Raw genomic sequence first — 15276 nt, 5'->3', positions numbered from 1 at the left:
GTAGAAAGCTACCCTAGAAACTTCAGACATTTCACCAAAGATGTACTTATCTAACTATTCAACAACTACTGTTTTTTTTTTTTTTTTGGTAGAAGCTTCAAGAAAATAACGTTTCTAAAAGAGTATGGATACAATAAATAGCTTTTATGTTTGAGAGGAGAATGTAGCAAATAATAAAGCAAAGTGAATTGTAATAATCTTGTTGAGAACTTGAATTTGGAAAGGCTGAGATCTCGTTCAAGGCAAAGGTACTCAACAAACCAAGATAATAGATATTCACTCAGTGTGTGGTACTCAGTAGAGAAGCTCTCTGCTCTAATCACAAAAATGTAGTACTCTCAAGTGGACAGGAAAGATCACTGATGCTTTGGGGAAAAGATCCAACCTTTTGAACCATACCTTCAAGGTATGCTTAACTGTGCTTATAGACCTCTCCAAACACAACTACCGTCACAACCCAGAATCAGGATTCCACTTGTTGTAGGAAGCTGTGCCCCTCGTTGGGCTCCCCACATCCCTTCTATCTCTTTTCATCTCCAACACTTTAAGAAGCAACTTTTTTTCCCCCCAAATCTGGATTCCTGTCCTCCACAAACTTGTCCTTCTCAAAGTTCATAAGTGCTCACGGCAATCTAAAACCAAGTTTGGTCGGCAACCATGATTAGCTGTAGGAAGATGGAAGGCTTTTAATGTTTATATCTTGAAATAAAAACACTTGGTTATATTTAAGACATTTTGTCTTTAAGAGAAGGATGGAATGAAATAAGCAGTAGTAAATATGATCACGGTAATAGAGAAGATCCTTATGCAGAAAGCTGGAGGAGTTCAGCTGTTACCCACGTCCCCAGCTATATTTTCTCTTGGAAATGTGACAGTGGCAGAAACTGTAGATCACTTTTTGCTTTCCCTGATATAGGCTGTCACTCCCATCACAGGCATTAACCACAGGTTTCCAAGAGTTGCTAGGATGCACACTTTTATCAGAAACCCACATTTACCCGGTTTGGTCTGAGGAGCCTTAGGACTTGGTGTGGTTTTAGGTTTGGGACGTGGACGTCGGGTTCGTTTTGATGTTTTGGGAGCTGAGGAAAGAAAACCTTCAGTCATTACAAAGTCTATAGTTCAAAATTCATGGGGTAGCATGATACACAGCTTTAAGTTTCCTAAAACTTACTTAATTTTTTTCATATTTTAGAGAATTTTTTGTAACTACCACCTTTATTATTACAGCCTGTTTGCTTTTATAATTCAAATTCCATTGGAGTAAGTCAGATATAAAATGGAATTACTAATTCAAGAACTGAAGAGTAGTTAATAGAACTCTGACAGAATAAAAAGCTTGGGAGTCACTACTAAAAATTTCAAAGTGGCAGTGGGTGATTAATTGCAAGCTCTTTGTAAGTTTACTAAAATAAGACCACAACTAGACTGTCAAAGAACAAATATTGCACAAATAGCCAAGAAGAATGAATGAATGAATAATTAAATAAACACAAGAACTTTTAGATGCACAAAGAAACTTCCTGGCATGGTAATCATTGTTAGAGCCAAGAAAATTGCTTTTCAAAGTTACCTTTAATAAAACACTGCTTGAAAACACACAAAATGATGAAACAATTTCAGATGGTTACATGCCCAACATATGACCTTAATTAGATTCATATGAGTCTCTTAAAAACAAGAGGTGACTTGTTGTAAGAGTCATAGTTTAGAATATTTTGAGAATTAAGATGGTAATGGAATGACAGGAGATGATGGTGTCGTCTTACAAAGCAGAAGCACCTGAGGCTGTGATTTTGATGCAAGGAGTCAACAAGGAGGAAGAGCACTTACAAAGGACTACAATGTGTCATTACCTTCTGTTGTCACCCACATCTCAGTTTTGAGTGTCACAGGTTCAAACTCTGCAGTAGGAACTAACCAAAATATTAAGCAAAATGACAGTTTCAATGAATGAAAATGATTGTTTTGAAATGCATCTTTCTAGTACCATTTAGCTTCTGGAACTATATAGCAACTTTAAAAAAACTATTAAAATAGAAAAGAATATAGTTGATTTCCTAACATTTGACTGTACCTAAGTTAGGTGCTTGTTTCTTAATTTTTCATTCTTTGATTATCTTATAATCCAAAGTGGAATGTATAGGTATTGCTGAGAATTCGTCTTTGGAGACACTGAGGCCTCGTAATGATGAATTGATTGGGTTATCTCTCCATTTGCAGCAAAGAAAGAGCAGGCTTTCATGGGGAGACCAAATCTCTACTGCTCTGTCAGGCTCTAAGGATCTCCACCATGGGGGGAGAGGCAGAAAGGTTTCAACTCCCACTTGAAGCAAGATGTGCCCTATACCAGGATTTAAGTTGCACTCTTGTGATTGATCTCCACTTTGGTCTCCTCTGATTTTATTCTTTCTACCCTTCTGCTTATCCCTTTCCTACAGTGATTTCAAGACTCCACCCTTTAATCTTTAATTCCCTGCTTCAGATATTTATGTACCTGCATATCTTATTGGTAGCATCACAAAATCAATCTTGTATTTGCTTAGACACTGCCTAGTGCCATTTTCTATCTTATTTATAAAGGAATGGCTTCTATTTTTAAATATCTTTCTGGTTTGAGGATTAAAATATATCTCCCACTTTTGATGTATACCTCAAAATATGCATAGAATTTGGAGGCTATCAAAACCAATCAATGTTTATATTTTAATTTGAACTGAATCTGTCTAAATAAAATTTATTTTCAAAAGGTAAAAGGAAGTAATTAAAATGCACCGTGAGAGAAGACGCAGTCAGGAGGCTCAAGGCAATGGGTGCCCTCCAGCTGTCCCCGAGCTGTTTCTCTGAACCTCTCTATAGTAGGAATTGCTGCTGCTCATGCATTGCATCTTCACTCTCATAGGGGTACTGGTCCCCCTAACTACTGAGATTACTCTTGAGACCCTACTGGATCAGGCTGCTGAGACTTTAAACCAGGAACTTAGTGCTGAGACTTTAACCAGGAATGTTTACCTGGTTTGGACTCAGGTGCTTCAGGACTCGGCATCGGTTTTGGTCTGGAATGTGAACGAGTTATCCATTGTGATGTTTTGGGAGCTGAGGGAAGAAATTTTTGGGTTACTGCATACATTATCTATGGCTCTGGGAGCTCTGCGAGGTGAAAATGTGACTCTAGACTTTAAAGCGGGTTAGATATTTACCTTTTTAGATTTCTTTCTCAAAAAGACAAATAAATATACATGTACTTATTATAAATCTTCTGTTATCATAGGAAATTCTTTGAAGACAAATTTACTTTTTAATTGAAGAAATAGAGACTAGAATTACAAAGTCTCATAGGGCATCTTGACTGGCACCAAAATATTTAGGAACCATTGCTAAATTTGAATGGACAATGTGGGACAGTCTCACTAAATCTGTGATTGAAATTTTCAATCTTTGACATGTTTTCTATGTAACTATTAAAATAAGAATATGTTATTACTGAAACAGAAAAAAAACAATAAATAGTAAGCAAATAAAAGAAAAAAGATTGAAACAGACTTGCAATGGCTTTATCTGTGGGGGGCAAGGGAGGGAGAGGGAGAGAGAAAGAGAGGGATGTGTGTGTGTGTGCAGGCTGAGACCTGTGGTATGGTCAAAGCAGAGCTTTAACACAAACACTGCTTAAATAAAACAAACTGACATGACAATTTCAAGCAGGTTACATGCCATCTAAATGATCTAAAGCAGGTTTATGCACAATGGTTCTCTTAAAAACAACATATAATTCAAGAGCCTTCTTAATTTTTAAAAGAATATAATGGAATGACCACAAAGAATGACACTGTTATTACAATATATTCACATTACCTAATGTTGTTTGTGGGGCCTCAGGTCTAGGAGTGACAGGTTCAAGGACTATAGCAGGAACTGACCAAAACAACACAATAACCAAAGAGATTTAAAAATGTATAACAAATTAGAACATTCACATCCAAGTAAATTTTGAAATTACTAATAATATCAATTCTTCTAAGGAAGAAGAAAAGAAAAATAATTAACTTGTTCTTTGAAGACTTAGCCAAACTTTAGTCATGTTTGGTCTTAGGCTTACTTCTTTAGCCACTTTGAGAATCTTAAAGAGGTCCATGTGAAATTCTCCTAGGTAGTTAATGAATTCTTATATGGAAAACTCTTCATTGGAAAATAATTTAATGCATTTACCTAATATATACTGAGAAAATAAATTGTTAACTGACATAATTGCTCTGTACTTCTATAGAAGCTGAACTTGAGTACTTACTATATTTAAGTAAACATAGATGAGAAAGAGAGTTTATATGTTTGAAACACATAAAATTTAACAGGCAAAGTGGCCTGTAGTAATCTTGACAAGAACTCATCATGTGTGGAAAGAGTTTGAAACCTCCCTCCAAACTATGGCACATAAGACAGCAAGATAAAGATGGTCAACAATGTATAATGCCCAGTAAAGAATCTGTCTGCCCTATGTCCACAAAAAGCGGAAATCAAAGACTGTAGATATCTGTATCCTAGCTAAGCTCCTGAATCAAATCCTCCTTCAAGTGGCCTGATGGACCCTTCCAAACCTAGCATCATCATCTCTTTCTGGCCATCTCAAAGTAGTCCATCTGGACTGGCTGCCTTTCTAGCTGACCCCCTTTAGAAGGTCTGTCTAAACCTTCTGCTTTGGTTCTTTCTTTCCTCTATTGATCCAAACTCTGCAGTGGGTCCAAGGGGCAAGTCTATCCAACTTTGATCTTTCCCTCTGCCAGATCACTGATTTATGTTTGCATCATGAAGTCACATCTTTTTAATTCTGCTGTTTTAGAAGTAAATCTCCTACAAGGGGCAAATCACCCAGAGTTGCCAATGTAGGTGATTTACAATTTGTTTACTTGAACTGAACATATTGGCTCTGCTAAAGTAGTGTCTCCTTTATGATTTGAACGCAATTTGATAGTAAGAAATATGTTAAATGCATAGTTTGGAAGAAACTAGAAAGAATAAGGTATTCTGGCAGCAGCTGGGTCTCACCCAGTCACATTCTCTTTGCAAGCTGGGCAGAGATGTTATACTGAGGTCTTGTGACCCCACACTCGGGGAGAACAAGAGCTATTACTACCTAGAATTGCCATTAGTTTGAGTCCCCACTGGAACAGACTGCCAGGGTTCACCCTTAACCCAAGTAATGACAGATTTACCCGGTTTTGTCTGAGGCACTTGAGGTGTCGGTGTGGTAGTTTTAGGCCTGGGTCGTGGACGCCGGGTTCTTTGTGATATTTTGGTTGCTGAAGGAAGAAAAGCCTTGTGTCACTCTACGTCTTATAACTCTGGATACTGAGGACAGTTTTTTTCCAAAACTTGTCAGATTTTCTAAAGTTCTGGGAAATTATCCTTTAAGTTTTACTTTATAACTCTTTTTATATCTATGTATCTTCTTTTTGTCATTGATAGTGCATTGAGTTTCTTACTCAAGGCATGAAAAGTAGTACTAGTATTGAAAAAGTCATAGAACTTCCTCACCTGGGGGAAAATGATTGAAAAGGAATGTTTAATAAAAGGGAAGGAGAAATCAGGGTCACACTCATGAAGAGATGAAGATTTCAAATTTGGGTAATTTCCTAGTTGTCAAATTAATAATAAAATATAACATTACTTAAAAGTATCAACAAGAAAAAAACACATCATGCAAAGAATTGTAAAAAAAAAGATGTAGAAACTTAAATGTGCAAAGGAGCATAAGAGTAGCCATTATTGCTGATCAGCCTAGATAAGAAATAGATCTCAATTTGCTTAAAACCCAGCTTTACTACAAAACATTAAGTGAAGTACAAGACAACATGACGATTTTAAATGTGCCACCTGGAAGATAAATGTTTGCACTAAGCTCATGCCTGCTCTCATAAAAACAGTAGAAAACTTGTTTTTAAGAGGCTCAACCTCTTCAGAGGGTAGAAGTGGTTGAATGGCAGCAGAGGCTGACGGCTGCCATCGCAAAGGTAGAAAAGCCACATCATAGGGATGCACATCATGGGGATGGAGACTGAGTGGACTGTACAATGAGCAGCAAAAACTTGGCAAATGCACAAGGTTGTTACCTAGTGTCGTCACAGGGGTCTCAGTTCTGGAAGTAACAGGTTCAAGGTCTGTAACAGGAACTGAAGTGACAAAATAACATTTAAAAAATGTATGAAGAGCCACCACACACACTTCAACATGAATCTTTTCAGTGTAACATTGCTTCTAGAATGTATAATTTTAGATTTCTGGATGAAGGATGCTATGGACTGAATTGTGTGTGACCCCACATTCATACGCTGAAGCCCTAACATCCAGTGTCACTATATTTGGAGGAAGAACCTTGAAGGAGGGAACCAAGGTTAAACAGGATCATAAGTGTGGTATTCTAATCCAGTCTGAGCTCCTTTTCAGAAGTCAAGGAGACACTAGGAATGAATGCACATAGACAAAAGGCCTTGTAAAGTCATAGCAAGAAGATGGCCAACACCTTGATCTTGGACTTCTATCTTTCAGAACTATAAAAAAATTGGCTTCTGTTGTTCAAGCTACCCACTGTGCAGTACTTTGGCATGACAGACTACTTAGCTGACTCAGAGTATGATCATTCTGTCCAGGCTGGCCGAACTGTTAGGTCTCTACCTCACATCTCTGGTCTTGTTTAGCACTAGAGGCAAATTATTTCTCTAAATACAATGCTTGATTATCTGAATCTAAATTTTGGAAGACTTTAGGACATTTTCACCCTTGTACTTAAATATGTTTCTAATCAGTCTCAAGAAACACATGAAAAACTAACTCACACATTTTAGGATGCTAAATAGATAGAACATCTACCAGATTTAATCAAATTATGACTGCAAAAAAAGAGTTCTGAAATATCTAAGCAGACATTATACAATAATAAAAAATAATTCAACTAGCCTATAGACTAAAAAGACATCCTAACACCCTGAGTTAGAGGAAAGGTTCTATTCTTCTCTTCCAGCCATAAACTCCTTGCCAACCCTGGGGAGATTCCCTCACTAAGAGACATGTGACTTTATATTTTCAACCAGTGACTGACTCCCAGGCTTCTGAAACCTAGAACCCTGTATTTATCTGGTGTCTTCCCAGGTATATAGACTTGGAGTGGTTCAAAGTTTGTTTTCTTTGGGATATTTTTGGAGGTGGAAAGAGATAACCTTTAGTTATTTTAAAACTTATGGTTCTTCAGAGAACAGAGTTTAAGAAATATTTCTAAGTATTCCAAAGCTTGATAAATTTTCTTAAGTTTTAGGAAATGTATTTTTTTTTCTAGTACAAAACTTTTGTTCCTTTGCTAGTACAAAACTTTTGTTCTGTTACTGTATTTTCTTTTTTTATTGAAGATATTTTTGGGGAAAATTCACATACATAATGAAGTTATTAATTCAGAAAGTCAAAATGGATATTTTTGCTTTTATCACATCTTCCTAGAGTTCCTTGCCTAGATTAAAATGGTTGAGAATCATTAAACTTTAGTGGAGAGGAAGAGGAGTGAGATTAACACTAAGAATGGGGTTCATTATTTAAACTTATAAACCTTGATCATATTGTATTATTCAATTCACTAAAACATACGACCCAAATATTAACAGATAAAAAACACAGCTAGAATCAAAGGGAGAAATACAAAGGATGTATAAAGAAACTTCCCTATAATAGCTTGGTTTGCATAAACCCAGAATCAGATACTCACACAGAAATATGAGATTTACCTTCACAAAGAATTCTGGTTAGACAAAAAACAAAGTAACAGGAAAAATTTTTAAGTAACTTATAAGGCAGGATGATATCCAAAACTAAATTTCTAAATGATTTTCTTACAAACAAGAAGCAATTGTTTTATGCCTGTTCAGCTCATGTATAATGAAGACTGTAACTAGAGTTACAGTGAGTTTGACAATGAGCAAAGGAAGCACTTGCTAAAGGTCAGAGTAGCATTACCTAATTCTGCTCCTGGGGCCTCTTTTACAGGTGTAACTGGTTCAAAGACTGTGGTAGGAACTGGCAGAAAATAACAAAACAACAACAAAAAAAACCAACATTAAAATTTATAAAAATTCAGAACACTCAATTCAGAAAGAATTCTACCGGGAAAACAACATGTTGCAAGGAGGGGGGGGGGAGGGAGAGGGANGGAAGAAAACCTCAGGTTAATACAGTGTTTTGGTTTCCAGAAGCTGTGTCTAGGGTTACCCTTGTTTTCATATCTTGAGTTTCAGGAGATTTTTTTTCTTTTGAGTTTGAAAGATATGTCCCTATTTTGATAATCTACATCTTTATATCATTTACATTTCTTTGCAAAACAAAATTCACACAGAAATATGAGTTGATATATCAAGGACATTTCAAAGGGGGTTCTCACAGGGCTTCCTGAATTCAAGAAAGGTCCCAAACCTTGCTGAGTTATGGCTGGGGTGGCGCATGATTTTATACTAATGATTGCACTTATAATTTAAATTCACTAGCTTTGGACATCTTTTCTATTTTACTCCTTACTGAAACAAGACTATATCATTACCTAAAGTGGTAATCCAAACACAAAATCATGCCCATACTAAAAATAAAGGAATTTAGAGCTGCAGAAGAACTGTCACACTATAATAGCTGTGCCAATTCACTAAGACTAGATGAGACATAGATGTCACCCGCCCCCATCACCACTATTGATTGTATTTGACATGCAACAGCAAAGAATGTGATCAAAATGTTACATGGGAGCAGAGACACTAATTCAAAGGCGGTACACTGCATATATATATATATATATATATATATATATATATATACACACACACACACACACACACATATATATATATATGTATATATATACATACATACACATACACACACACACACACACACACACACCAAACTAAATTCATGCTTGGCTCTCTTAAAGACAAAAAACTGTTGTAATATCCTTAAACATTTTAGATGATCAATGACAGGAGATGATGCAGAAGCCTTGTGAAGGAGGAGAAGCTGTGGTCATAATGGTGATGAATGGGCAGGAAATGTACATGAACACAACGTGTCATTACCTAGTGTTGTCCCTGGAGCCTCAGTCCTAACAACAACTGGTTCATGGATCATGGCAGGAACTGATCAAAAGTAATAAAAGAAACCAGAGAGACTTTGTGAATGCATATAATGTAAAAAAAAAAAATTCATCTTACCAGTAAAAGTTTCTAAGGCTAAGAAGTTAACTTTTAATATTCTTAACTCAAGAGAAAACAAAACTATTTTTTTCTTAGAATATTTCTGCAAACTTGGGCACACTCATTTGATTCAGAAATAGTTGTAGCCTTTGGACTCTGCTGACCATCTCCCTGAGGTCAACTTTAAAATCTCGCTCTTGGTTAATTATTTGATTTGAACTAACTTGAACACTGATATATTAGTGTTATATTTGATTTGAACTAACTTGAACACTGATATATTAGTGTTATATTTGATTTGAACTAACTTGAACACTGATTCATTATTAGAAAAATATGTTGCAAAGACAACCAGCACTTTTGTAGAAGCTAAAGCCCAAAAAGCACCCACTTCCTGCAATAACCAATAATGACAGATGCAATAAACAGTTCAGATATTTGAACACAGATATAGAAGAGTAAACCATCTCTAAGAGTAAACCAACTGAATAATTCTTGTCTAGGTCTTAACACCTTCGTGTATTCTCCTCCCCTTCAGTGTGTATTGTGTCTTGCTTCTAATAGCAAAAGGCAAAAGTGAGAGGATGTCACTCCCAGAGTGTCTGCCATGCTATCACAGGAGAGAGACAGGGAGACAGGGTGGGGAGGAGGAAGGAAGAAAGAATGGATTATAAAAGGTGTTAATTCGAGGAGCAGGAAATTATTGGGGTCACTCTGGGCTTTGTCTACAACACACAGTAACAACCAAAAGGAAGCTGAGACTACCCTGAGTCCTTTGTGAATATAGCGCTACTTAAGATGAAGAATGACCTCAGCTTTTGATACCAATAGGCTGGTTATCTTCAGTTCTCTGAGCAGAAAAAGGCATGGTCCTGCCCTGAAGCAGAAATCACTGAAGCACAAGGGATCAAACTTAAGCCCCTCTGGTTTAGTTTATCCCATGAGCCATTCAACAGGAAAACATCAGTAAGTTGACCTGTCTGGGGAGGCAGCTTCAATGTATTACCTGTCATTCTTTGTTCCTTCATCCTTCCATTCATTCAAATCCTGTGATTTCTTCCAATTATCCTCAATATTTTCCTCCTCAAAATGTTTATGCTTCTCCTAGCATGTACCATTTATACCATTCAAGAAATTATATTTGCATGAAAATGCTGTCTTATATTACTTTCTGTTTACACAGGAATAGCTTTTGTTTACTACTACAGTGCAAGGGAATTGGTAAATAAAACATACCTCTTACTTCTCTTGTAAGAGCTGATATGGTTTGGGTGAATTATAAAGGACTTAATAAAAGTAGTTGATGCTGCTTAATACTATACTGAGCAGCTTTATCTTTAAAATGGATGGCATTAGAGCAGATTATGCTAAGTGAAGCTAGCCAATCCCTAAAAAACAAATGCCAAATGTCTTCTTTGATATAAGGAGAGTAACTAAGAACAGAGTAGGGACGAAGAGCAGGAGAAGAAGATTAACATTAAACTCGGATGAGAGGTGGGAGGGAAAGGGAGAGAGAAAGGAAATTGCATGGAAATGGAAGGAGACCCTCAGGGTTATACAAAATTACATACAAGAGGAAGTGAGGGGAAAGGGAAAAATAATACAAGGGGGAGAAATGAATGACAGTAGAGGGGGTAGAGAGAGAAGAGGGGAGGGGAGGGGAGGGGGATAGTAGAGGATAGGAAAGGCAGCAGAATACAACAGACACTAGTATGGCAATATGTAAATCAATGGATGTGTAACTGATGTGATTCTGCAATCTGTATATGGGGTAAAAATGGGAGTTCATAACCCACTTGAATCAAAGTGTGAAATATGATATGTCAAGAGCTTTGTAATGTTTTGAACAACCAACAATAAAAATTAAAAAAAAAGAGAGACAGAAACAAGATGGTAATAAAGGAGATTTCCCAAGAAGCAAGCATGAAGTGCTTATCCATCTCACGCTGTCCTCATTAATCAGTAGCTTCTACTCTTAAGAGTTATGCAGGGCATGTTCCAATATATCATATGTGCATAGAATGGAGGGTCCCAACTGGGGTAGGCTGCATGGGTTCTTAAAACCACACCACACATTTACCCAGTATTGTCTGAGGTACTTCTGAATGGGGCATGGTTTTAGTTTTGGGATTTGGAGGATGGATTATTGAAGCTGAAGGAAGAAAATTTAGGGTTAACAGGGTGCTAATGCTCCACTAACTGTGATGAGGCTCAAATAACATGGCTGTAAGTTTTCTAAAACTTGTTAAGAATTTGAGTTCAGAAAACTCTGTCTTTTTGTATTGAAATTTTCTCGTTTAATATATTAGTAGAGTTTTTTTGATAATTGAGAATTCCCCAGAGACAAAAATTATACATATGATTACATTTAAGAACTAAAGATTAGTAACTATCATTATTTTCTTGGAAGTATCTCCAATCCTGAACTAGTTACAAATCACTGCTCAACTCTAATGGTATGAGGGATGTTCCAACCAACCCTATAGTGTTTGTTCCCTTATAACTTAAGGTGACTAGGTCCAGACAAGCTTTCCTCCTGGCAATTTACTAGAGTAAATATATGAAATTCACGGAAACATCAACAAAGTGAAAAATGACTATATAAAACCTGAAATATAGAAATCAAGTTGCTTAGAGAACTCTTCTAGTGTCATCATCGATATTGCATTAATGGTCTCAATGAGGAGCATGTGGGGAATCATATTTGGATGTTGACTCTAACAAGCTGTTAATATTGTTCAGAGACTCCAACCCACATGGTGATGCAATTTCAGGCTGGGATGTGCAGCTGATAGCTGCCTTGAATTAAGTCCAGGCTGTTTTTCTGTTACAATGCAAGAAAGCCTTCAACATTTTAGGATGAATACTGTCATAGAGGATTATAACAGAGGGTGGCACCATCATCTATTCAACACCACAGCAAAGTTTAATAAAGAAGAAAAGACAGTTGCTGAAGATAAAGAATCATTACCTAAAGATGGCTCAGGAGCCACAGGTCCAAAGTCTGGTGCAAGGAGTGATCAAAAGCAATTTTAAAAAAGAAAATGTTAAAACACATGAGAAAAGCTATCAAATTCTCCTAAAAATGAACTTTACTGCTTCAGCTTTGGTTTTATAGCCCTTTTAAAAGGCAAGATTTTAAAAATTCTTAAACAAGGATCCTTAGACATTTGTTTATATAACATAGTTACATCATTAGCATCTCTACATGGTGAAATAGCAATTTTGCTTGTTTTTATATTATCTGATAATGAAAAACTGTTTAGAAAAATATTTAGTCATCTGTTTAATGATTATGAGAAAAGAATGTGAAAATATAAAAAATTTATAACACTGTAGATTAGAAAACAAAGCCCTAGATCATAATAAATGCAATTGTTGATATATTTAAGCAGATGCAGTCATAAATATCCAAAGAAACAATGCTTTTTTTAAAATTGAGAGTCCACTGTGGAAAAAGACCAAGCAAGACCTTTGTCAAAAGAAAGAGCTAGATGTAGAGGGTCATTCAGTCCATGGAATTTGTTAGTGCATCACTGTTATCAGGACAGAAAAGATCTGACCCTGAAGGGCAACAGAGCATGCCAGTTGGCTCAAATCCAGTCACTGAAGTGGGGCATTCAAGGTCCTCTTTGTGCGCCCTCCCCAAAGTAGTATGGCTGTCCAGCTAAGCAAAACATGCCTTACTGTCAGGTTTCACTTCTAACTTCTGTCCTCCTATTGTCACCCACATGCAGCATCCCCCTCCCTCTGTTTATATGATCCCTGTCCATTCTGCTAACAAATATTAAGTTTCCAATTATTCCAAATATTCACAGATTCCTTGCTTCGCTAAGAATTAACTATGTTTTCCACAGTGGGTAAAATTTAATAAATATCTGCTTTCCCCCAAAATTCCTGTATCTATTTGTGAACAGTCTTAACAAGGGCAGCTTCCTTAGTCAACTAAGTCATTCGTTATTTCTAAAGTATCCCTCACAGACGATGATGTGGCCTTTAATAAAACATGTGGCTACTTGAATTAAATGTTAGCTGACTAGACACCTAACTACATCAGTTTTTCTGAGCCAGATTTAAAGAGGAAAAAATAACTGCATGTCAGAAAAACAAAAATACTCAGGTACCAAGAAGATATGGTGTAAGCAGCCAGAGCACTGTGCTGGTAGCAGCTTATTTCTGTGACTTGGGCCTTCACCCTTAAGGGTCACGGAGGTGATACTAAATGGCATGTTAAACTTCCACCACAGTGTCATATTCAAAGGTGTTCCCTAGGGACCAGGAACAATATATTATTTACCTGGTTTAGTCTGAGGTATCTTTGGACTTGGAGTGGTTTTATGTTTGGGACGAGGACGACGAGTTCTTGCACGTTGTGGTTTTTTTGGAGCTAAAGAAAGGAAACTGGTTATTGTAGTCATGACTCTAGATATTAAAGAAAGAATTACACAGGATTCTAGGGCTTCTAAATATTTCCTAGATGTTCTTCAGTTTTTAGAAAATTTTGTCTCTTTGATTCGGAAGTTTCTGCTGGTTATTTATATGTAATTTTTTTTTAGCCTACTGATAATTCTTTTGAGAAAAAATAAACTATATAACATTATTTTACTATTCTGAAAACTTTGTTGTTAGTTGTTGGTATCAGGTTTTCAGACCCAAAACCAGAAAAAGAATGTGAATCATCTTAACCTTAACATGTTTGTAAAGCATTTCCTAACTCTGGGCAAGTTCACCTGCTTTCAGAAGATTATACATAGAAATTATGTTGTTTAGGCACACAATCCATTAAAAATTATTAGAAAAAGCCCATTTCATTTCCTAAAAGTCATTGGTACATAATAAATATTCTGAAAGAATAGAAACCTAAACATCTCCAGAAAAATAACTGATGTTGAAAGGGCAGACACTCCTAATTGTATTTGAAATTCAGCTTTAACACAGAATACTATTTAAGCAGACACACAGATTCTGTAAAGCATTGAAAAGCTGGATAATATGAGAGAGAGATTGATTGATTCTTGGCACCTGCTGCTTACAGGCTTATAAACAAGTCATGTATTTTAAGTGCTTTCAATATGTTAAAACTGAGGACTGCAGTTGAATGACAAGAGTGGATGACAAGAAAACCTTATGAGAGGGAAACAAACAAACAAACAAACCAAAAAAAACCCCTTAGTCCAGAAAGATGGAAAAGACCATGAACAGAAAATTCATATGCTTAAAGACAGAAAAGGCCATTACCTAATGTTGTTCCAGGAGCCTCAGTTTTCAGAATTACAGGTTCAATATCTTTGGTAGTAGCTGAACAAAAGTAATACAATGAACAATGGAGAGTAAGAAAACCAGAAAAAGAAAATGAATCATCTTAACCTTATCGTTTTTGAAAAGCATTTCTTAACTTTGGACAAATATATTTGCTATCACCAATAACTGGCCATACTTTTCTATCTATGTATTTATCTTATAAAATAAGCATACCTTTTGCACTCTGTATAGCTATGAGGCCAATGTAAAGTATTTTTCCATGTTTGATTATCTGATTCTATTAGAAAGCTGACTCCAAGAAAATCTCTGTGGTGTCTGACATGCAATTTTAAATAACTCCAGAAATTATTATAAAAGCTTCTGCTGGTATTTGAAAGGTTTTCACCATCATTATTAATTTGTTTTGAAGGGTGATGGCTGTGAGAAGAATTAGAAAAATATTAATCAGTCTATTTACTGGGGCTTTATGACAATTGTGCAAAGATTAATTTGTGCTTTTTAAAATAATAAATATGAAATTACTTTTTAGTATGTTTCGTTATTCATTTATCTCAAATGAATAAATAGGAGACAGTAGAAATAGAAGTGATTAAAGTGAAAAGTTGAAAAGGTAATAATGCAATTTTTTGTCTCAATGAACAGGATTTTTGCACTTCTATAATATTCTGAAGCACATAGTTTTGAACATAATTAGAAATTACAACTCTGGTATTAAATTAGGGTCTCCATTTTTCGTTATATCTAGAAAATTACACATGATACTCAAAACTTCCCATCACCAAAACCTTTTAAGCATTTATAC

The 15276-nt window shown here is 36.0% G+C and overlaps 1 protein-coding gene across 35 annotated transcripts in view; it reads right to left on the bottom strand.

Moving 5' to 3' along the window:
• Nucleotides 1-15276, bottom strand: part of LOC107136359 (ABI family member 3 binding protein) — a 227666-nt gene that overhangs the window by 68173 nt on the left and 144217 nt on the right. For 19 of the 35 annotated variants that reach the window (XM_048803407.1, XM_048803428.1, XM_048803417.1 and 16 more), the window contains 11 exons: nucleotides 14451-14510; nucleotides 13510-13599; nucleotides 12184-12216; nucleotides 9096-9155; nucleotides 7993-8052; nucleotides 6105-6164; nucleotides 5208-5294; nucleotides 3853-3912; nucleotides 3013-3096; nucleotides 1857-1916; nucleotides 999-1082 (listed from right to left, as the gene is read on the bottom strand). The exons of 8 other annotated variants lie outside the window; for them this stretch is intronic. In XM_048803407.1, coding sequence (XP_048659364.1) covers nucleotides 999-1082; nucleotides 1857-1916; nucleotides 3013-3096; nucleotides 3853-3912; nucleotides 5208-5294; nucleotides 6105-6164; nucleotides 7993-8052; nucleotides 9096-9155; nucleotides 12184-12216; nucleotides 13510-13599; nucleotides 14451-14510 — 738 coding nt within the window. The remainder of the gene's footprint in view (nucleotides 1-998; nucleotides 1083-1856; nucleotides 1917-3012; nucleotides 3097-3852; nucleotides 3913-5207; nucleotides 5295-6104; nucleotides 6165-7992; nucleotides 8053-9095; nucleotides 9156-12183; nucleotides 12217-13509; nucleotides 13600-14450; nucleotides 14511-15276) is intronic. 8 more of the 35 variants (XM_048803410.1, XM_048803409.1, XM_048803429.1 and 5 more) reach the window with 8 other exon arrangements.

This window comes from Marmota marmota, unplaced genomic scaffold, assembly GCF_001458135.2.
Source record: "Marmota marmota marmota unplaced genomic scaffold, marMar, whole genome shotgun sequence".
Lineage (NCBI taxonomy): Eukaryota > Metazoa > Chordata > Mammalia > Rodentia > Sciuridae > Marmota > Marmota marmota.
Note: the sequence above shows the minus strand (reverse complement) of the source record. Positions and strands in the feature narration are given on the sequence as shown.